The sequence below is a fragment of the Candoia aspera genome, chromosome 3 (assembly GCF_035149785.1).
Source record: "Candoia aspera isolate rCanAsp1 chromosome 3, rCanAsp1.hap2, whole genome shotgun sequence".
NCBI lineage: Eukaryota > Metazoa > Chordata > Lepidosauria > Squamata > Boidae > Candoia > Candoia aspera.
Window position 1 is genome coordinate 56,561,128 of NC_086155.1, and position 23,758 is coordinate 56,584,885.

The 23,758-nt window shown below is 43.1% G+C and overlaps 1 protein-coding gene across 1 annotated transcript; it reads left to right on the plus strand.

Moving 5' to 3' along the window:
- Positions 1-4,950: 4,950 nt before the first annotated feature.
- B4GALT2 (beta-1,4-galactosyltransferase 2) lies at positions 4,951-23,740 on the plus strand. The gene is made up of 7 exons (XM_063297787.1): positions 4,951-5,209; positions 13,911-14,287; positions 17,128-17,363; positions 18,615-18,805; positions 20,455-20,577; positions 20,927-21,031; positions 22,246-23,740. Exons 2-7 carry the CDS (start codon positions 13,978-13,980, stop codon positions 22,394-22,396), a joined length of 1,116 nt encoding a protein of 371 aa, XP_063153857.1. The 5' UTR covers positions 4,951-5,209; positions 13,911-13,977; the 3' UTR covers positions 22,397-23,740.
- Positions 23,741-23,758: the final 18 nt, after the last annotated feature.

Below are 23,758 nucleotides of genomic sequence, written 5' to 3' on the forward strand. Positions count from 1 at the left end.
TCTGACTTTATTATCCTGAAAATATTCTAGCAATTTTGAGGGTTCTTCACAGCTTGCTGTTGGGGAAGAGAAGCCTGATTTACTGGACCACACTCCTCAGTCAAAACATGTTAAGACTACTGGCTTAAGGGAGTTGTAACCTAGGGTGGCATGATCCACAAGCTCATTGCCATCCAAAAAACTTATGCTGAGGCCCACACTCTCAGATGGTTGCATTAGGTCTAACTGCAGAATCATACTGTTTGTTTTTCAAAGGTTTACCCTAGAATTGCTGCTCACAGTAATAACATTGATTTATTACAAAAATGAATGAAGGTCAGTAAATGATAAAAGTGGTAGGGTAATCAAATAAAACTGTGAAGTCTCCTTTGAGTCAAACTCAACTCCTACTGACTTCATTGACACCTATATGTAGTCGCCTTTCTCTGGGATATTTTTTTCAACTTCCCAATGTGGCCTAGAGCCCTGGTATTCCCTGAAAGAACCCTATCCAAGTATGATCAAACCTGCTTAACTTCCAGGCTCTTGTAAAGGGGGCTAGGATGTGCTGAGGCAAGATGCTGAATTATAATAAAAGCTATTTCAATCAGCTTTAAAAGGACTAGGGGGAAAAGTCCTCTCTTGACACAATAAAGGGCACCCCAAGTGCCCTGTGGAAGGGAAAGGGAAGCGATACCCCAGTAGCCCTTTTCCTTGTCTCCTTCTGCCTAATCTCAAATTTTATTTGTGCATGTTTTCAAGGGCTGCTACTTGTACTTTGCCCAAAAATGGTCTTAAAAATCTTGTCATTATTATTATTATTATTATTATTATTATTATTATTATTATTACATTACTATTTTAGATTTTTATCCCACCTTTTTATAAATAACTCAAGGCAGCAAACATCCCTAATGCTCCTTCCTCCTCCTATTTACCCCACAACAACCCCGTGAGGTGGGTTGGGCTGAGAGTGAGTGACTGGCCCAAGGTCACCCAGCCGGCTTTCATGCCTGAGGGAAGTCTAGAACTCACAATCTCCTGCCAGCATCTTAACCACTATATGAAACTGGCTCTCCTTATCCTTATCCTAGGATATTGCTTCCTTAGAAAAAAGTTCCATTGCCAGCTTGGTTCTTGACAGCGTGTCTACTAGGCAGATGAGCTATGAGGCCATAAAGAATGGGCTTAAACCTCAACCTGCCTTGCACAAAAGAAGAGTCCTCCAAGTTCTCCCCTCTAAGAGAGCAACTGTGGTGTTTTATTGGCTTATTGTTTGCTTCTTGATTGATTTGGCTACTTCCCTGCAAACCTCCTTGTAAGATGCAGCAAATCCATTCACTTTGGATGTTTACTGAGTGCCCAGCATAAGGAGCCAAGCTGGCTCATCAGCCTAATGAGCTGGCAGAAGGAATCATGCCAAGATTGTCAGTGGGTATTAGGGGAGAATCGAGGCTTCTAAAAGGACCTATCTCCATTCCGTGCAAATTGCAGGTGGCATTAGAATTAAGACAGTTGGACTGAAACGTTGGATTAACTAGTGAAGTTGGGAAGAAGTGCTGAGGAGCCTGACAATATAGGGAAAGAAAAAATAATAAATCCATGAGCCCTCCAGTATTGCAATGGGGCTGAAGCAGCTCAAATGGGTTTGGGCAGGAATACTGGCACAGTCTGCTAAGTGCTTGGAGCCATTGTGTTCATCCAGTAATATCATAGCTGCAGGGAAAAGCTGCAATGCAAACTGGGACAAGCAGTATGTAAGGGTGGAGTTGGGTGTTTCAGGGACTTCAGTCTCAGGACATTATCTAAGAAATGTAACAGAAGGATGAAACACACTTATTGCACTGATAATGTTAAGGATCACTCAGGCAGCAAATACATGCTGGTGAATAAATAAAATTCCTGAGGATACTTTGATGGCAACTTAGAATGCCACTGCTTTGATAGCAGGGATATGCTCTCCTTTGTTATCTTTCGGCAGGGGCTGTTGTACTGAATGTGCTAAATGCACATTTGAATACAGGAGCCCCCAGATTCAGGTCTTAGCATCTCAGTCTTGAAACCTCTGGTTGCTGGGAATCATCTGGACTTTAAAGAGCCACTACCAGGACAGACAGTACTGAATTACATAAACCAATTATCACATTTTGTATGAAGCAGCTTTATAATTTCATGTTTTACTGGGTAGCAGTAGGAATAGCCCTCTTCTCTATGCTTAATATACAAAAGATTTCCTGGGGTTTGGGGGGGCTTCGCTCAAAGAGTGGACTGCCATTACATCAGCCTTGCCTTGGTTTGCTCAAGACAAATAGCACTTATATTTATTTAAGCACATACAGTTTGGCAGAAATGAAATATAAGGATGGCAATAATATTTAAATAGATGAGAATAGCAAATGTTTCACATTTTAGGGATTATACTGATCAGTTCAGATTTTAAAGGTTTCTCATCACTGTAACACCCATCTTGGAGCATTATGCTTATTAAGTCAACTCAAAGGCTACAAAAATGTGCTATCTTTCAAGATTCTCAGATAGCTGAGTCTGAGATTTTATAAAAGAGAGTTCGAGAAGTAAAAGCTGATGGTCTTCGAATATGTTATAAGAAGGCTGCAGACATTGAAAGTCAGGTCTAACTGCTGTTGTTAAGGATTCAGGTTGTACTCTAGGCTGTTCTGCTTAAGAAACAGTTGGTTTGCTGTTTTCATGGTGGTTTCATGGTGGAGGAAAGACAGAACTAGAAAGAACTTATTGTTTCATTCTTTTCCAAACCAAAGAATACTGAAGCTCCTCAATCCTCAACAGATATTCTTCTTTCTCAGCTATATCTTATAACAGATTTATCCCTTTTCACTGGAAAAATGTGATCCCATGCCTCTAACCCAGAAGCAGTGTTAAGCGTTATTATAAAGACAAATGTGAAGAAATGTGTTATATATCAAGCTGAACTGTGGGAATAAAGATAAAATGTGAAAACTAAGCTGTGTCAGTTGGGAAGGCATAGCATCTTAGTACAGTGTGTGTTATTGCAGCTTCCAAGGAAGAGGAAAGTCTGGGAAAACTCTGAAGACCTAAGTACTATGGAAAACAAATTACTGGGCACACCTATATCCTATCTATAGTTTGAAATTAAGATTATACCTCATGATATGTTTAATTATCCAAATGATTAGCCTAAGCATCCCTTTATTTAAGTTGGACCTACACGACAGCACCATGGATCATCCAACCACATTTTAGCCTATCATTTTATGTCAACCCAACCCAAGAGGTTAATTTGGGTTAGCTGAGTAAACTGTAGTTCATTTAATGAGTAATGTGTGTCATGCAGAGGGCACTTTAGGGCTAGGCAGCAAATATCCCTTACTGGTGTAGTTATTCTGATTTTGCCAATGAAGAGTTATTGAACTCAAAACCTTGCACACCATTTTGTGATCTGATCTGGGCTAGTGTACCTGATATATTAATATAGCTGTTATGTGGTTTCTATTCATGTTTTTATTCTTATAGTCAACAAAAAACTTCAGTTTTTTTCCTGATCTAGGATTGTGACTTTAATTTCCATATGTCCCTGGAATGATTGGTAGAAAGTTCCTTGCATATTCATTTCCTCTGAATACCATATGCATGTTAACATGGTACTAGATATACTGAACTTTTCTCCAATTATCTTATCCAGAGAAGGATATAGGAAGCTGGGGCAAGGTCATGGTTATTTCATTTGTTAGATTTATATCCTCCAACATGGCTGGCGGGGGAATTCTGGGAATTGAAGTCCATGTATCTTAAAGTGGCTGAGGTTGAGAAACACTGACTTAACCACTACACCACCCTGGTTCTTTAAAAGCTGAACTTTGCTAGTACTGTACCAGGACTTCTTGGTTTCCTTCTCACTTTCCTGTAAGAAGGGACAGCAACTTAGAAGCATTACTCTCTCTTTCCTTTAAAGACCAGTGAGTCTTCTTAAGTCTTCCAAACTCTATGTTGGAAGACCCAAAGTCTCCTCTTTACTGCATTTCATTAAATGGCCCCAAGCTTCCTGTTGGTTTGTTAACACCACTTTCAAGCTAAAATATGCTAGCTAGAAAAAGTTAGTAAGATGCATTACTAGTATGGAAAGAATAGTGATCAATGCCAATGTAAGTGTGTCATGGGCCAAAAAAACAGAGCTCTTTTGAGCCAGGTAGTAACTATAACAGATAAACCAGGCTAGCAAGACTGCACACTGAAAAAGAGAAAGTTGATCACTATTCAGGTCAAATCTTATTTCAATATGTTTCTACCCATCTATGAAAGATCACTGATTTCAGAATACCAAGCTAAATCTCCCTTCTGTTTTAAATTTTGCAATGTCATTGTAACTTTATCTACCCTGTTCCTCTTTCCAGAAATATGGGCCCACGACTCCCCATCTCCAACTGAATGCCTGAAGAGTGCTTTAGCTTCATTAGATCTGTGACCCAGATATAGTTGTTCATTTTTGGAATAAGATTTCTGCTTGCCTTGTGACAAGGAGAATTTCTTTCTCTTAATTACAAGAGTGAAGAGTCAGGGCTATTTAGAAATAAAGAAAGAATGTTTCTCCCTGAGGCTAAAGGCATCCTGTGTTGCTTTCTAATGCTGTGAGGTTCTATAGCTTCACCTAGGGATGAATTCTCATACTATGAAACAAATCTCGCCAGAAGACGTATATGAATATCAGAACGGGTAAGAGAGGCAAAAGGGTGCGGAAGTCTCCCACAGATTTTTTTTCCTGCTTCTTGAGTAGGACTCCTGTGACCGGGACTCTAGTCCACTAAAAGGTCCGGACCTCCACCAGTCTCGAAGACCCTCCACCATCTTCCATCATGTGACTCCTTGGAAAGGAGCCTCCACCCCCACTCCCCGTCGGATGAACTAAATGGGGCTGATGAAAGGAGCAGGCTCGATAGAACGGCTGGCAGGGGAGGTACGGAGTGAGCAAGAGGCGGAGCTGCTGGCGCGCCCAAGCAGGCCTGATCCCGCTACTCGTCTGGCCATCAGTCGGTCTCCCGTGTTAGCTCCGCTGTGCTGCCCGCGATGGCGCGCAGGGGTCGCCCTTACTGGTGGCCGAGAAGCCGCTCGGCGTGAGGCCGGGCCGGGCTGGGCTGGGGCCGGGGGAGTCGCCGCGCCGTCCCCTGAGCCGCCCGGCCCGGGCGCCGAGAGACAGCAGGCACCAAGAGCGTGCGGCACGGCCAGGAACAAGCAGGCGGTGAGCGGGAGCGAACGGGGCCGGGGAAGAAACTGAGTTCCCCGCGTTGAGAAGGGGAATGGGGGAAATCCAGGAAGGGGAGAACAGAGCAAACCCCGGCGGGAGGAGGAGTGGGGCGGAGACCCTGCCCCTTTCTTTCCGGCCCGGCACCCTTCTTTTGTTGTCGTCGAAGCGGGGGATTGGGTGTGTTCCTTCTATCATGTCTGTCTCTCTGGCCCCCCCACACCAAACGGCTGGATGGATCCCTCTTTCCCATTCTGAGGCGCATCCCAGGCCGGCACATCATTCGTGCCTGGGCAGTGTTTCAGGAGGCTATCCGGTGATCCTCAGTTGAATAAAGCGGCCGCTGTGCGCGGACTTATGCGTAGGTGTCTGTAGGGCGTAGGTGGTTGTTTCCTGGGTCAAGTTCTTGACTTTGTGCAATATAAATGGGAGAAGCTGGGCACCTACTTCTGCACTGAGGTATGTTTACAGGCAAGTGCGTGTGCACGCTCGAGAAAGAGTGTAAAAAGGTGTGCTTGTATCTGTAAGTGCGTATCTCTAGGATGCTCACAGTTGAGCCCCTCCCCCAACCAGCCTCGTTCCCCCCTCCCCCAAGATGGCTCCTGCACAAGCCCCCAAGTTGCTTCTTGTAACCGAGAAAGGCTGGAGTTGTGTCTAGGCTGCCCCTGGGTGAGCTTTGGCACTGACAAGGCAAGCATCTCTCTTTCCCCTGTCTGGCAGGATCGCTTCTGGGGTCCTCCTCCTTAGGGGTGCCTGCTAAGTCAGAGGATTTCCAGTTTCTGCCTGTGATTTTCTGGATAAACAAACTAGCCGTTCTGTTAAAAAGGGCAAAGAGCAGATGCTTTTACTAGTGAGGATGAGAAAGAAAAAAACCCACAGAGCATGGCTTTGTTTACCAGGCTGCACGTTCTAGGTAGAGTGGTCTTGCTGCTGAAATTTGAATCAATGTACTTAAAGCACTTGGCTGGTAGCAGCTTATCTTTCTCAGTGTTGCCATGTGATCCTGGGTTTCTCTGAAGCCAAATTATTTTGTACCCCTCAAGAGCTCATGTGGAAAAGGGTTTCAGGGTTAGAGTGCCAAGTCTGAATAGACTTCCTTAAGAGTGCTGTATTCTTAGCTTAGGAAAGCAGGTGTTTGAAAACAGAACTCTGCACTGCTTGTGACTTCTTACAGCTACCTGTATATAATGGCTTATTTTCCTGCTTTGACAAGGTACCATTCCCAGCCTGCTAACTTGAGGCACATGTGTCAAGTCAGGTTTTCAAGGAACATCACTGACTCATAACCAGGTTTTTGGCTTCATAGTAAACCTGAATATTTCTGTATGCCAGCCAGTTATTGGAGCCTTCCTTCTGTTGATCATTGTACAGAAGAGAAAGCTGAGTTTCCAGTTAAATTATTCAGAGCTAGGAGCAGCCAAGTTACAGCGCGATTCCATTAGTGGATTGTTAACGATGCAAAAAAAAAAAATCTCCAGCTACAGTGTCCTGTGTTTTTCACAACTTGCCTTCACTTCGTTTGTACATTGGGACATATAGTTACATAATTAATTAGGGGAAATAAAAATGGAGGAGGAAACATCTAGATGCATTTTAACTATTGAATATTCACTTTCTTCAACTCATTTAAGAGGATTTTCATCTAATAGCGGAGGTTAAAGTGTCCCTGCTTGTTCATAGCTTCCTCAAGGATTTTCGTAAAGTTTGCCTTTCTGGATTTGTCGTTCAGTGGCTGAAAAACCAGTGTATTCCTCTAGAAGGCACAGAGATGCAAGCTGGCAAACACTATGAAAAATAACTACTTTTGAGCTTGGAGTTTGCAGCCTGCATTGTGGGTGAGCATTGGCCCAATCTATCAGTAGCTGCCTGGTCATGATGGTGATACGATGTCCTCAGCAGCCTGCTTCTTCTTAGAGTGTAGCCCTTTGCACAACTAGTGCAGAAGACTGGTAGAACTGATGGACATTAAGGCCACAGCGTATAATATTAAAAAATCTGAAAAGTTATAGAAGGCCCTTCCCTCCCCCACAAATTCCCGCCGCATCAAAATATGGTTGGGCTACCTTGCCTTTTGTTCTAGAACACTTCTTAGCTGAGTGAAATATTGGTGGATAAGACATAATGCAATTGACTGGTCATTTATGCCACATGCTTCACTGTTCCTTGAAGTTGGTACTGTTCACTTACTCCTTGGGTCTGTTTCATTAAGTCTGGATCTGAAAGAAATCTGACGCTGGAAGTGGTGGTAGGAAGATGCTTGTGATACAGACGGTAAATATAAGGCACACTTCTGTCAATCCTTTTGTTGAATTTATAATTATGTAGAGGACTGTAGTCTGAATGTGATCCTGGAAACCTTTTTTTAGGGCTCACAGAAATCACTGCCAAAATTATTTGAAAAACCCCTAAGAATTAATGAAGAATTAATCTCATTGTTTTTTGGTAGGAAAACAAATGAAAAAGTTGTCTCAGTTTTTATTTAGGCTTCAAATGCCCAAAAATTGAAGACAAATTCCACCTAGTTCCCCTTCAAGCAGCAGTAACAAACTGAAAATGCCATGTCTGCCCAATTTAATAATGTCAGTATTTTACCATTTTATTCACCAAGGCCTTTGACTGTTAACACCCCACCCCACCCCATTCTTTTTCTGAATATGTGGACCCATAGCTTTTGAGATTCCCTATCCCTGTTTGGTGTAGTGGTTAAGGAATCAGGCAGAAACCGGGAGACTGGGAGTTCTAGTCCCACTTTAGGCACAAAGCCAGTCACTCGCTGTCAGCCCTAGGAAGGAGGCAATGGCAAACCACTTCTGAAAAACCTTGCCAAGAAAACTGCAGGGACTTGTCCGGGCAGTCTACAAGAACCAGACACAATTGAGCAGAAAGAAAAAAATCCCTGCTATGGATCAAGGATGATTTTAAAAAACCCTATTTGGGGGATGGCAGTGGATTTTGGAGGGGAGGGGCTGGCTCTTACTTTCAATCTGTGACTTCTAGTTAATAGTTGATATCAAAAATTCTTGCATATAGGATATCTAGATATCAAATGAAGACTATGATCATCCTGACATCTGTTTCTGTGAGTATAGATTTTTCCCCCACATAGGAAATTCCCCCACATAGGAAATTAATCAACCATCCTTGACCTGCAGACCAAACAATGCGGCTTAAGTGTAGTTTTGTGATTTCATCTGCTTGACTTTAATGAAGTGAATTATTAATTGCAAATTTGGAGTCAGAGCACGGTGATGATCAGCTGATAAGCGAAGTAATAGGATCTTAGGAATGTAGTTCTTGTAAAGTATTGCTGCTCTCAGGTGTATCTTTAATTTTTTTTTCTAGGATAAGTGATATCCATTGTCTTTTCTCCAATCCTTCCAGGTGGTGAGATAGACAGTAGTATTTTCTTTTTTGCAATGTCTAAAGGAAGCTTGATATTAGTCAGGAATATTCTGAAAATAGGTGGTAGGGAGGTGGAATGGTGGTAATTAAGTATATTGTACAGATACTTGCTTGATTAATTAAATGCTTTGAAATTAGCCCATCTTTGCCTGAACAAAGGGTTGTTTGTTTGTTTGTTTGTTTGTTTATTTATTTATTTGTAAGCCACCTCTGCCAGGTGACTCCATGTACACAAAAGCAATAGCTGCAGCCAATGCAATAATAACAATAAAGTCAATAACAGAAATACAATATATAGGTATAATAAAACATTTAATATAATATTCCTGGCACCAGAAGCTCTACAGGACTTGTATTTAGGCCCAGGGTGAACATGTATAACTGGGTATATTATGCATACTGGTGATATCTTATCCCAAACTGGGAAATGACCTTTCCCAGCTGTTTCATATAGATGTTCAACAGGATAGGGGAGAGGACCAAGCACTGAGGCAATCCATAATAGAGCATCCAGCTTCTCCCCCTACTCCCGTTACAGTCAACTGGAACCTCCCACTCAGGAAGGAGTGGAACTATTCTGGAATAGCGCCTCCAAATTCTCAATCCTTGTAAGTGGACCAGGAGGATACTGTCATGAGTACTGATGGCGAGCAGGAGGGGGCTTCTATCCAGGGGGGAAAACGCATGCATAGTACTGAGGAATTAAGCAGCCATTCAAAGAGACACAGATCAGACCTGCCTTAACTTTCGGGGTTTATCTGTCTGGGTTTTTCCCACGCTTCTTCAGTTTGTTAGGATTCTGTTTAACGTAGCAGTAATAAACACTAGAGACCTACTCCTCGTCTCAGCATGATTTCTGACTGTTAGGACAGATACTGTGATTAATAGTATCAGCAGCTAGTGAAAGATCCAGCAAAATAAGAATGGTTGTCCTTAAGGATGTCCATAATGGAAATTATAATGGATGGTTAATAGATACAATAATGGATGGTAATGAATGGTTGTCCATAAGGATGGCTAGTACTGACGATGTTACCTAGTTGGGTAATGAAATGTCTCTAAGCAAACAACCAAGCTCAGAGAGCACTGATGACTCCACAGTTTGACCCTGAGCTACATATATTTTCCTCTGATGGTTGTGTTCCCACCATCCAGGCTTCACCAGGCCACAAGTCATCCATGAGGGAGACCAATGTGACTTCAGTCCCATGCTGTCAGCCCCACTGGATGGATAAGACCAGGAAATCAACTCCACAAGAAGGCTAAAACTACTTTTATTGACTTATTGACTGTAGGGGTGATAGTTTGATATGACTTTGTATTACAGTTTTATTTGTATCTACTTCTTTTTATGTGTATGTTTATAATAGCTTTTATTTTATTTTATTTCATATTTGATATGGTCAGAAGACTAAATAAAGTATCTATCTACTTTTACTGAGATTGGCTATTATAACAGAATATTGCAAGTCTGACTGTGCTATACCTCTTCTCCTCCTTATAGTCCATTGAATTAGGGAGGCATCTGCCTGAGCAACTTTCAAATGTTATCTGACTGTTTTGGACTTTAAAAAAATTTTCAGCCCATTTTTCCTAGGCAACAGCTCCTGCATATCTCCATCAAGGTCATCTTCCTTACTCTCTACTCATGGGTAAGTCAGGAATCCCATGCTCATAACTTCCCAAATAACACTGCAAGGTACTAGCTCTACTATCTCTTTGAATCCTGTCATCCAGCGTGGAGCAGAAACTGTATGAGTAATTTTATCCATGAAATGAATGGCCAGATGATCACAACTTGCACTGATTTGGTTCTGGACAATTTCTCCCAAGAAAGAAGTGGGTCATTTCAAACTGTACGGCTGGCTGACATTCTACAGATGCAGTAAATTTGGAGAAGTAATTCCTTCTTGAGCTCACATCCATGTCCAGTCTTATTTGCTTCTCATCTTCCACAAGTGTCACTCTAGATATCTCTTCATCCACTTCCTTTCCTAGGTAAAGGTAAAGGTTTCCCTTGACGTAAAGTCCAGTCGAGTCCGACTCTAGGGGGCGGTGCTCATCTCCGTTTCTAAGCCTTGGAGCCGGCGTTGTCCATAGGACATTTCCGGGTCATGTGGCCAGCATGATGACACGGAACACCGTTACCTTCCCGCCGAAGCGGTACCTATTGATCTACTCATATTTGCATGTTTTCGAACTGCTAGGTGAGCAGGAGCTGGGATTAACAACGGGAGCTCACCCTGCCGCGCGGTTTCGAACCGCCGACCTTCCGATCGACAGCTCAGCGGTTTAACCCGCAGCGCCACCGCGTCCCTTTCCTTTCCTAGAGCTCCTCAAAAAAACCAAGGAGCTGCCCAGAGAGACTGCTCAGGTACTATACAGTTTAATGCCCTGCTGTCTTCTGTGTTCCAAAGGCCAAGTAGGCATTCAATAGAACTGCCCTTCAGATTGCTGGGAAATTGCTCCATTCTATCATAGGCCCATATACTCCACTTTGGGCAAAGGAGAGCCTTCCTTCAGTTGTGTTTACACAGCCTCTTTTAGCCTGCATGGCTGACCATTCCATCTGGCATAATTCCCAGGTCTTCCACCCTCTTTTATTTTCTGAGACTGAATAAATCTGCAAAGCTCTAGAAAAGATGAAGAGAATTTTCAGGATCCCAGCTATGAATAAGAGAGTCCATCTACTCCTTCCACTTCCACCTGGAAAGCTGCCTTCTCACACCAGTTCATTTCTTCTCCTTCAAAGGCCAAGCCCAGCAGCCTCAAATTGTTCTCACCAATGATGACAAGCTTTCCTCTTACTATCAAAAAATAGAACACAATGGATAATGGGAAGTTGAGGAGAAGAAATATAGACACAGATATCTCATTATCCATTTTTATGATTTTTTTTTAATACAAATGTGTTTACCCTGCTTCAATCATATGAACTAAGTGCCTTACAGCATAACATACAGTGCATATAATACATTACAATAAATCAAAATATATCCAAATTATTAGACATATCAATAATAATAATTGCTGTTGATATAGGTTCAGCATGGTAATAATATCACATCCTCACGCCCAGAAGCCAGATTTCATAGCAACTCGGGCACATCTCTCATCCTCACCTTAGTTCCAAATACATATTTTAAAAGCCACGTTTTAAAAAGCTTTCTGAATGCTGAGAGTGAGGGTGCTGTTCTTGTATTTGGTGGGAGGACATTATTGTTATTATGAATTAATTATGACATTCCTTCATCAGGATGAGCTCCACATCGCAGTGGCTGCAGTGCTCTCTCTTGGGCCCCCTCTTCTGCTTCTTTCTCAGCCAGCCTAACCTCATTGTTGACATGATCCCCAACAGCTGGGCTCTCTTCTCACCTCCCCTGCTGGTGTCCAGGAACAAACCTTTTGTTCTGATTCTGATCAATTTGTCCACTTCATTTTTCTCTTCCTTGTTCCTCCTCTCACTCTTCTCCAGTCAATCCATTAACTGCTGTGGATTGCTTTTAAAAATCACATGTTGTTTGTTTGCTTTCTTTGTCCTATGGGATTCTGATTTGGCCTTTTAATTGTACTCCTTTTCTTTATTTCATTCCACACTTGATTGTCTTTTTCCTGTTAGAAGCTGGCTTCCAACCACTCTGAGAATCTTTTTCCCTTTGAAGGTGATAATCCCAGGGCTAATAAGACCTCAACCATATGGTCTTCCTGCTCAGTAGTAAGAGATATGTTCTGCTCTTATTCCCACAGAGTAAGCTCAAAAAAGAGGAGAAAGAGTGTTGTTATAGGGCTTTTAACAGTGGAGGCTAAACACTTGCTTGGCACACAGGCAGACATATTGGTTTATAACTTAACTCTATGCTAAGCTCGAAATCAGAGGCCCTTTCATCTTGCCTTAAGTTGCATCAAATCAGTATCAGTAAGGTTATACTTGAAAATTCCATTCTCTTTCACCATAATTGTAAATCCAGTAAAACCTTACTAGAATTTTATTTTATTGTATGTACTTGATTGTTACGGAGACTCCTTTCTTAATCTCACAATAAGCAGACCTTCTTCATGCCTCCTACTATAATCAGAAGTCAAAGAGGGACAAAGAAGTGCATTATTTAGAGAGTGATACTTGACCCACATTGCAAATCATAATCCTGAAGCAACCCCCCCCCCACATATTATTAATTCATTTTTAAGTTAGAATTCTACATAAAAACTCAATTAAATGGATTGAATAAGGATTGAAAATTGAGCAACGATAACAACCAATACAATAAGCACAGCAGCATCCTACTCATCACTGAAGGATGTAACCTGTATGTTCTGTTCCTTCTCTCTGTTTTTTTAGTATTATCTTGTGAACTATGAAAGAGAAAGGAGAATGTAGTAATAAAATTAGATAATCTCCAGGCATGTTCAGTTGTGCCTCAGTTTCAGCTTATCCTTTTTTAATTTGTCTCTGCAATAATGTAGGACTTGTAGCTTAGGACACTGACATCTTGGGAATGAAAATGGAACACGCTCCTGTTGCAAATAGTTGCCTTCCAAATGCTATAGATACTTTTTGTTGTTGTTGAAGGATATAGTTAAGGTCAACTGGTCTGGATTGTTTTCTCTGTGTTTTTGTGTGATTTAGACCTTTGAAAGAGCAAAGGGCTCTTTGATAGACCATGGAAAGAAGACGGTTGGGAGGTTTTAGTGTGGAAGCTATGAAGTGGTAGGAACTGAATGTAGCTTATATCTCAGTTGTCACTGGAGAGATCAGGGAAGTTCTACTTCCTGGGGAAGGAACCCAATGTTTATCTTGCTGTATTTCCCCAGCAAGATTCTTAAGCTTGCCCTTCCCAGTGCTCAAGAGATATCTCTCCTTCTTTCATGTACGCTGTTAAGGAGAGAACGGTTGAAATACTAATAGTGATAAGTGAGAAACTACCTCTTACTTTACAAATGGCCCCTTGGATATATCTTCTTGCTAAAAGCCAATTTTGCAGCCTTTTACTTTTGCAGTTTCAGCTGGGCTTGTTTCTGCTCAACTGCCAATATTGTCTATAGAGGGAGATGTCCAGAGGGTTAGTAAATTGGAAGAGCTCATCTGGGTAGGTTCAAATCAATATCCATGGCATAAGCATGCATAGTCATTCTGCAGGAGAGTGGTGGTATACTAGCTTTTGCCATAAAAAGGCATTCAAAATGGTTGGGCGAGAGACAGTGTTTGCTTAATTTTACCAAACTTATTTTAAAAAAAGTCTTCAAGAGGTTGGTGGGAAAGGTATGTTTCCTGACTTCTATGTCTCTTGCCCAACAGGCTTGGTGTTTGGGCCTGAGCCGCCAATGCTGTGCTCCCCTGATGCTGACCAGCCTGTGTCCAGAAGATGAGCAGATTGTTGGTGGGAGTGACCCTCGAGAGGATTTGCAAAGCTGTACTCCTCCTGTGTCTTCTGCACTTCCTTATCATCATGATTCTCTATTTTGATGTCTATGCCCAGCGCTTGGACTTTTTCAGCCGCTTCAACATTCGCAACTCTTCCCGCTCTCTGCCCTATGCCAATGTCTCTCGGCCTAACAGTACTGCTGGGCCTCTGGGCCCTGAGCTCCTGGCCCCAAGTGTCAAGCCTGTTGGCAGCAACAACACCATCACTGAGAAGCCCTTACTGCCCTGCCCAGAGATGCCTCCTGGTCTTGGTGAGATTACAAATGAACGCTGCCTGGTTTGTATCTTGTCTTGAATGAAAGCCTGCAGTGAGGATCCAGCCTTACGTGGTTGAACATATCTCTGTTCTGCTTACCCCTGTTTTTCTTGAGTCTCAGCATCCTGCATTGCTGAAAAGTGATCTTTGGCTTCAGATCCAGGAAGGGAACTATAAGATAGAATCTGCCCAGTGTTGCAAATGGAATTGGACAGATAATCCAATCCTGTCATTAAGATACAATGGAAAATGTGTGAGTTAAATTAAAAAGTGGTCAGATAATGATTTTTTTTTTTACCTTGGATACCTTTTTGTTCCCCATTCTACCATAGCTCTAAGTTCCTGCCTGCCTACATTTTCTGGCTATCCCCCTTCAGTAAAAATTTAATTTTAATTTGCTTTAGACTTTGCCAAACTATATTAAAATGTACAAGGCAGTGGTAAAACCAAATTAATTTAATCAGAGTTGTCTTTTAGATGTATTTTTTTCCCATGAAGAATGTAGTGTTTCTTATTGCAGGGTTTGTGATATAGTGCCCATCCTTCCTGGAACTCAAAGCGGGGAGCAAATACAGAGATATCTGAGTGTGTCTTTCTTCCAAGTGCTTGCCGTATTTTCAAATAGGGCTGAAATGCATCCTAATTGTTCAGCCTAATATAATTCAGCAGATGGGTTGTAATTTTGATGATAAAATTGGGGTGTTTTCTAATGCATGCTGCAAGGATCTCTGCGTATGGGTTGCTAATAATTAGGGAAATGTTTTAGCATCTGCGCAGATCACAAAAGTGCTATAATATGGGCTGCTGATCCTCTCTCAAAAGTAAATTGTCTTTTTAGTTTGGAAGGCCAAAGCATTTCACATTCTCAGCTGCAAAGATAGTAGCCACTACTTGTATTTATCACCCTTGGCTGCTAAATGGGTGTGTCTTTATCAAATTGCTGCTGCTGCTCTAGAATGGGATTGCCACCCATTTGTAACCTCAAGTTTGGCAGTTCAGCCTTCTCTCAGGGATGCCAGAACCATTCAGGGGTTTGTTCAGAAAACAGCATAGTGGTTTCTGCTACTCTGATCACTCCAGCTGGATCCTCTTGGGAGAAGATAAGGAAGAAAGCTTTTTTCTTGACATTATCTAGATGGAGATGATTCTACTTTATTCACTGCCCATTGCTGCTTCTAGTGATAATCCTGCCTGGTTCTCAGGACAACTGTGAGTCATTGCTTGGGCAGTTTGCAGTGGGTCACCTAGATAAAAGTGTATGTATGTATGTATGTATTAATTATTCACATTTCTATCACCTCCCATCTCCCCCTAAAAGGGGGACTCTGGGTGGTTTACAATAAAATTCACCTTAAAACCTGACATCATAAAATCACCAATATTAAAATAATAAAAATATAAATATAAAATCCAAGTGGGAGATTTCCATTCCATCGGGAGAACTCTACATCACCAGCCACTCCCAGGAAGAGCTATTGCCCTTCCCATCCCAGGCGAGGCAGCAAAACCAGGTCTTCAAGCCCCTCCGGAAGGTCGGGAGCGAAGGGGCCTGCCTCACCTCGGGGGATAGAATGTTCCACAGGGTGGGCGCCACTGCAGAGAAGGCCCGACTCCTGGACCCCGCCAGATGAAATTCTCTTAAGACAGGGTCCGCAACATGCCCACTTTGCATGATCGGGTGGGATGGGTTGATGTTATAGGGATGAGATGGTCCCTCAGGTAGCCTGGCCCCATGCCATGTAGGGCTTTAAAGGTGATAACCAACACCTTGAATTGGACCCGGAAGCAAACTGGAACCCAATGCAGCTCACACAGTAGAGATGTTACATGTGCTGATCTTGGAGCACTCATCACTGTTCGCACAGCCGCATTTTGGACCAACTGAAGCTTCTGGATACTCTTCAAGTGTAGCCCCACGTAGAGCGCATTGCAGTAGTCTATATGGGAGATGACCAGGGCATGAGTGACTGTCCGGAGGGCATCTCGATCCAGGAAAGGGCGTAATTGGCGCACAACCTGAAGTTGTGCAAAGGCCCTCCTAGCCACGACTGCCACCTGCTCTTTGAGCAGGAGTCGTGAGTCCAGGAGGACCCCCAAGTTACGCACGGGTTCTGAATGGGGCAGTGCAACCCCATCCAGAACTAAAGATGACAACTTCCCGGATACCGAGGAGCCATCAATCCACAGCCACTCCGTCTTACCAGGGTTCAGCTGAAGCCTGTTGCTCCCCATCCAGGCCCACACAGCCCCCAGGCACTGAGAAAGGGCATTGACCGCATCACTTACTTCACCTGGGATGGAGATGTATATCTGAGTATCATCAGCATACTACCTCATCCCGTGGTGACGGATGACCTCACCCAGCGGTTTCATGTAGATGTTAAATAGGACAGGGGAGAGAACCTAGAAGTATAGGTGCCAAGACATATTTGGGCAAGTGAGTTGATTGTGTTCTTGACTGCTTGATGCCCCAATTATACATCATGGGAATCTGCAAAATGTATGTGCATGTCAAGTGACATCATATGCATCATGACATCATCACACAAATTACACACAAATTTGAATCAGATGCAAATTCCTGATGCAAATTCCACAATTAGTGTCATTTGTGTGATTAAATTATGATGTATGTGATGTCATTGTGGCTTGAACTATATGCCTGTGGCCTCAGTGCATGATATGTTTGGATTTTAAGTTCCTTTGCTGAGCTTTTCAGGACAGGACCCTCTCATCTTGATTAATGGAAGTGGCAGAGTACATATTGAGAAGTGTAAGCTCCTGTTTTGAAGTTGGCTGACTGAGGCATTTATAACAGAGTCCTTTCTTCTTCAGTGGGCCGGCTCCTTATTGAATTTAGCTCTCCCATGAGCATGGAGAGAGTACAGCGGGAGAACCCAGATGTTCAGGAGGGTGGCAAGTATTCACCCCTGGACTGCGTGCCTCGACAGAAGGTGGCCATCCTCATACCTTTCCGCCACCGCGAGCATCACCTCAAATACTGGCTGCACTACCTGCATCCAATCCTACGACGTCAGAAGGTGTCCTATGGAATCTATATTATTAACCAGGTAGTGATAACTTGTTGTAGTACTCAGGGGGGAAAAGTGAGATAGTTGAGTTTAGAATAGTGTGGTGTCCTTTGAGAGAAACCTGATAATAAAATTTGGTGTTGATGGAAATAGCTCTTTCTATCAGAAATAGAGCACGACTGGGCTAGTCTCTGGCTGTTTGCAGCCTTGTAATGGTATGTGGAAATGACCTTGGGAGACATGGCAACGAGACACAGCCAAGGGAACGGTCAGACAAAAGGCAGCTTAGCCCGCAGCAGGAATGTGGGCAGGGCAAGAGGCTCAGAAGAGACCCTCCCTAGTTTCTTGGGCTGTAAAGGAGCTGGGGGGAGAGAAGTACTTTCAGACTTGCAAGATTCTGTTAATGTAACCTTACAATAAAGTAGAATTAGCTCATCTGGTTGTGTCTCCTGTCTGGTCTACCTAGGAAGGCTGACAGCCTTGGCTTAATTTCAAAACCATCCAGACGTTATTAGATTTCTGGAAAGAGTCATTTGCCTTGGCAGTTCCCCCAATTCATGAAGGGGTTGGGAGAGAGGGAAAGTCCAAACAATCAATATCCGAAAGAAGAATGGGTGGTTGTGCTCATGGTTAGTTCTGGCCCTCACTGACAGGTGACTTCCAGGGAGTGGGGCCCTCCACCAGAAAGGTTTTCCCTGTGGTGAAGTAGCAGCTTCCAACTTACTGCTAAGATGTGACCGGTAATGCTCTGTTAAATGTGAATATATGTTAGACAACAGATGCAGTATATTGTCCCTTAATTCTCCCTTTAAATATGAGTGTGTGTTAGTTAATAGCCGTAGTATTATTTTCCTTCAATTCTTTCTTTTCTTGATTGTATAGTTTTAGTAAATAACATTACTACTTTATTATTGTTTATGTTTTGATGTTATGTAATATATTGAGAGCTCCTGCACTGAAGTCAAATTCCTTGTATGTCTAATCATACTTGGCCAATAAAGTATTCAGTTCTATTCTATTCTATGTGTGGGCCTCTAGTATGCTATGAATTAGAGGTGAACATGGCTGTTTTACTTAAAGTCAAGAATGGAATGCTGGGTTAAAGCTGTTGTCTGATATCAACTCTACTAGGTGAGGATTTAGAATCATAGGCAGAAATTCAGTGATTGTAAATTACTTTATAATGCAAAAAGTAATTAGTGAGGTTCAGGCCAAAAATATAATGTACTGTAACTATCATAAGGAAATGTTGCTTGGGATTACCCTGTCCTTGGTGATCTTTCCAAACAGTTTGGTGAAGACACCTTTAACCGAGCCAAGTTGTTGAATGTGGGTTTCCTGGAAGCCTTAAGAGATGATGAGAGCTATGACTGCTTCATATTCAGTGATGTTGATCTTGTGCCCATGGATGACCGGAATCTTTATCGCTGTTATGACCAGCCCCGGCACTTTGCTGTTGCCATGGATAAGTTTGGCTTCCGGTGAGTAAACGGATTGGAAATTCCCTTGCCTTGGACTCTATACTTCGAGTTCATTCGTTCAGTGACAGTTTGAAATTACGGCAGTGCTGAATGAAGGGACATGACCGGTCCTTGAAGTTACAGCCATTGCAGTGCCCCCACAGTCACATGATCATGATCTGGCACTTGGCAGCCCCGTTCACACTTACAACCTGTTACCAGGCATCCTGCAATCATGTGATTGCCATTTGCGACCTTCCCTGCTGGCTTCCCCAGAAAGTCAGTGGGGAAACCAGCAGGAAAGGTTGCAAGTTGCTGGGTAAGTCTCCCCTACCTGTGCACCCTCCCCAGCCCCTCTGTGCTCATGCCACCTGTGCACCCCTGTGCACCCTTCCCAGCCCGCACCACACCCCCGGGCGCTGTCCCTAACCTGCGCTGCACCTCTCACACACCTCTATGCACTCTTCCTGACCTGCACTGCACCCCTGCACGCCCTCCCCAACCCACACTGCACCTCTCGCACACCCTTCCTGACCCATGCCACACTCCCATGCACCCTTCCCAACTCATGCAGTGTTTCTTGCGCACCCTCTTGCACCCCCATGCACCCTTCCTGACCTATGCGGCACCTCTTGTGCACCCCTTTGCACCATTGTACACCCTCCCTGCAACCCTATGCACCCTCTCACTTCTTCCCCCACCTGGCAGCAGCCACTTGCCTGCCTGCCGGCCTGGGACTTGCAACTTCCTGCTGGCTTCCCCACTGACTTTGGTTGTGGGAAGCCAGCTGTAAGTTGCCTCACCAAATGACCATGAGATTCAGTTAACGATGGCAACCGGGATTGCAGGGATTGCTGTCACTAAGCATTGTAGTTGTGCTTTATGACCACATTGTTTAGCAATGGAAATTCTGGTCCCAATTGTTGTCATAAGATGAGGACTACCTGTATGCTATTGGCATTGTATAGTGTAACATATTCATAGCTTATACTGAGTGATATCAGTGATTCTTGGATCCTGACCCATCTGTCTGTTAATTAGTTTCAAAACCAGCTCTTTGGGATTTCATTCAGAAGAAGTTCTTAACTGGAACTTGCAGGTATATGGTTCTATGGACTCTGGTTGTTCCTGAGATACTAGAGGCTCTTTGAAATTTTTCAGAGACTCAAGAATAAGGGAAAAAGCAGAATCTGGATTTGTTTTTGTTTGAACATAATATACACACACATACAAATACACATATATAAGACGTGACATACACATGCACACTGCATACATACACACTTACCATACTTAAATCTGTCCCTTTCTGAAGATTCTGTTGTCAGGCATGGACACTTGCAAAATCTATGTGCTAGTGATGTAAAAACGTGGGCTGGAATGTTCTGTGAATATTTCATATTGTAAACCTTAGCCCATTGTTTCCCGAACATCTAAAGTAAGCAAGAGAAAAAGGCTGTGATACTATGTTTATCAGATAGAATCTGGGGAGTCCAATTAACAAGATGGGATAGGATTTAGAGAAGTGATATAATGGGAACTTCTGGAATTTCTGTGATTTAGAAATTGAGGCAAAATCTACAGCAGGCCTTCCTGGGCCATCTAGGACTGTGCTCCTGAACTTGTTTCTAACTTGATTGATCCTTATCCCTCCTGCTTGTCTCCTACAGGTTACCATACTCTGGCTACTTTGGAGGTGTCTCTGGCCTAAGCAAGACACAGTTTCTGAAGATTAATGGCTTCCCTAATGAGTACTGGGGCTGGGGTGGGGAAGATGACGACATCTTTAACCGGTATGTGAGAGACTTCAGATGGGCTAAACCCAGCCAGTACTTGTCCTCTGTGGGCTGGTGGCAAGAACCGTGTAATCCATTTTTCCATATAGCATCTACTGGGAATGTTTGGACTGACCAGTATTCTTTTGCTGGATGGGATGGTTTTGCAAATTGCAACAAATGTTATATACTGTATTTTCTATAATTACATTTTTATCAATTAATCAGTTCCTGAAAACCAGGAATATGGTAGGATAGAATAGAGAATAGAGAGAGTTTAGGCGAAATCTAATTTCAAGTGAAAGTAAAGGCTTGTTTGAAACTCACTATTTTGCTGACCTCTGACCTATAACTTTCCTTTGCACAGGATCTCACTTAATGGCATGAAAGTATCACGTCCTGATGCCCGCATTGGGCGCTATCGCATGATCAAGCATGAGCGTGATCGGCACAATGAACCAAATCCCCAGCGGTGAGAGTGTGCCTGTGTTAACTTTCTATGTAATCCTCCGTAAACTTTCACCATGCTCTCAGTCCATAGACTGCAAATCAATTTTCTGTTGCGAGACTAACCTTCCAGACATCTGTTGGAAGGTTGGGAGACTAACCTCTCAACTATCTTCCCTTGATCAAATCTACTTCAAAGTGCAATATGTGCTGTGCACATTTTTATGTCTCCTTGTAGCACAGGAGTACAGAAATTTGGGGAGAAGAGGACAAAGATCATAGCCTTTGAAAAGAAAGTTGAGACCACACTCTAAAAATTAAGGAAACCTAGGACAGAGAAGTGGGTGGGACCAGGGAAATAAATGTGATTAATTAATCAATTAATTATAATTAATATTTAGTCCTGTTGTATTTAATAGTTTCCCCTTCTATCACACTAAAAAATAGAATTTCCTGAAAACTTTGGAAGGAGCTGTGAAGTTACGTACTGTATATCCTTGAGTCTCAGATTGTACGTCTCTGCTGTAATATGTCCCTGAAGGCAATTTCATGCTGTCCAATTATTCTCTTCCTCATTCCACTCTCATTTGCCTCTTACTCCTAAGAACCATTGACATGTATCATCCCAGATGAGTTTGATTAAAACTATGATCTACTGATGAGGAAAAGAGTTAAGTGTTTGGGCCTTCCTGCCCTAGCATTTACTATATAGAATAAGGGATCTGGGATATCTAGGCTGGTATATATTTGATACTGATCTATATAAGTTTCTGGTTGTCTGTTTGAAAAGTGAGGCAGGATAGAATTCCTGCTGGCCTTAGTTCTTTAAATATAATCAGCTTTCACCATCCTCTTGCCAACTATTTCACTTTGAATTACAATCATGGTCTGTCATTTGAGGGAGATTCTTTTTTTAGCTTCTTTCTGCAGGTTGTGGGCTCCATGGAGAGTTTTGGGTAGTGACTCTGTCCCCATGTATTCACGTGATATAATTTTGTTTCAGCAGTCCTGTATAGAACTAATGGAATAACAAATGCTTATATGCTGGAAGCTACAGAGAGTACTACATCATTCATTAATAATTTGTTATGTAATGTACTGATCAGAATCCCACCAAATGATGTAAAGTTCTGTTTAATCTTTTGTTCCATTCGTTTGAGGGATTGTTGTTTTAGCCTGTGCCAGAGTTAACTGTAAAAAGTAGGTGAAATATGAGATTCTGTTTTGTTCTTGTGGCAGGTTCACCAAAATCCAGAATACCAAGGTGACCATGAAACGTGATGGCATTGGCTCACTGCAATACCGCCTGGTGGAGATGTTTCGCCGTCCCATGTACACCAATGTAACTGTGGACATTGGCCGACCACCACCACGCCCCTCTCGGGGTTGACTCTGCTGCTTGGCCCTGCCCATGGCCCCATGCATGAGGAGCAATGCGGATCTCAGCCCTGACTGGTTCAGAGGACTGTGTCCTGGCTTGGAGGACCTGTCTGCCTCCTTCATGGGAAAAGGGGAAAGGCTAAGGATACACCTTTGCCTTTGGCTGAAGGCCAGCTCCTTAACACTAGTCAGTTCTCCACAGTGCCCTTCAGATCGGAGAATGAATGTCTGTTATGGCCCCTGGTCCAGTGCTTGTATTCTGGGCAGAGCCAAGCCCCATTTGCTGTTGGAAGGCGCTGAGAGCAGAGACGCCTTGTGTAGGGCTTTGACCTTCCCTTTGCCTCTGGCAGAGTCCATCCTGTCTCCGAACTTTTTGCAAGGCTGTGTCCCTGAATGATACCAGAGGTACAGTAGCTGCTCTTTGCTTCTTCTTACAGACTGAAAGACTACTGCCTTTTGAGCCTTTCTTCCCGGCACAGTCTGGTCTTACAATGACTGCCAGCTCCCAAGGTGTAGAGATGGTTCGCAGTTAAGGAGAGCTCCGTTGCCAGTAAAAGCTCTAATGGGTCTGGCCCACTGCCCACCTCCATTCATGGCTTGGTGCTGTCCCCTGCTGGATCCTGGATGCTGTTTCTGGCTCCAATAACGCAGGGGTGTTTTATACAAATCCTCATTAGAATACTTGAGTGCTTCCTGGGTTAATGTGTGTGTAGCCTGTCTGGCATGGTACAACAGAACTTTCTTCTTAGCTGTGCTTTCTCTTCTTCCTATGAGTGGAGCAGATTGGATGGGTAGTGAGGTTGTACCTTTTAGTAGAGTGGATACATGGACGTGTGGTTTGACATATCCCAAAGTGGGCTTGCTTCTCATTTTCATAAGCACGCTGAACCTATGGCCATTGTTATAGAATGGAATAATGCAAAGGTAGATTTCAGCCTGTTTTCCCTTGATCCACCACCATACCAACTTCCATTCTGCAAGCAATTCAACCAGTCCTACAGTTTCTGCCAGGCGTCTGCCCTTAACCACTCATTCTTTCTTTTTTATCAAACTACCATCAGTCACAGCCCTGACGATATGTTCATGGCAGTCCTACACCTAGTACTTGGAGCTAGGAAGCTGCTGGTGTTCCTCCATTCTGGTTATGGTGCCTGGCAAGTAGAATCACTTGCATCTGTCCACTTTGGGGTGACAGCTGGGCCAGGCTGGAAGCCAGGCATCAGCATGTCAAATAGCCCGGGTGTTGGTGACTTTTGTACATTTGAATGTTTTGATCCCTTTTCAAGCCTATGGTGAATGCAACACTGGTCACTATGATCAGACTTTTGTATTCAGTAAAGTTTCAAAACTTGGAGACTCCCTGTGTCTAGAA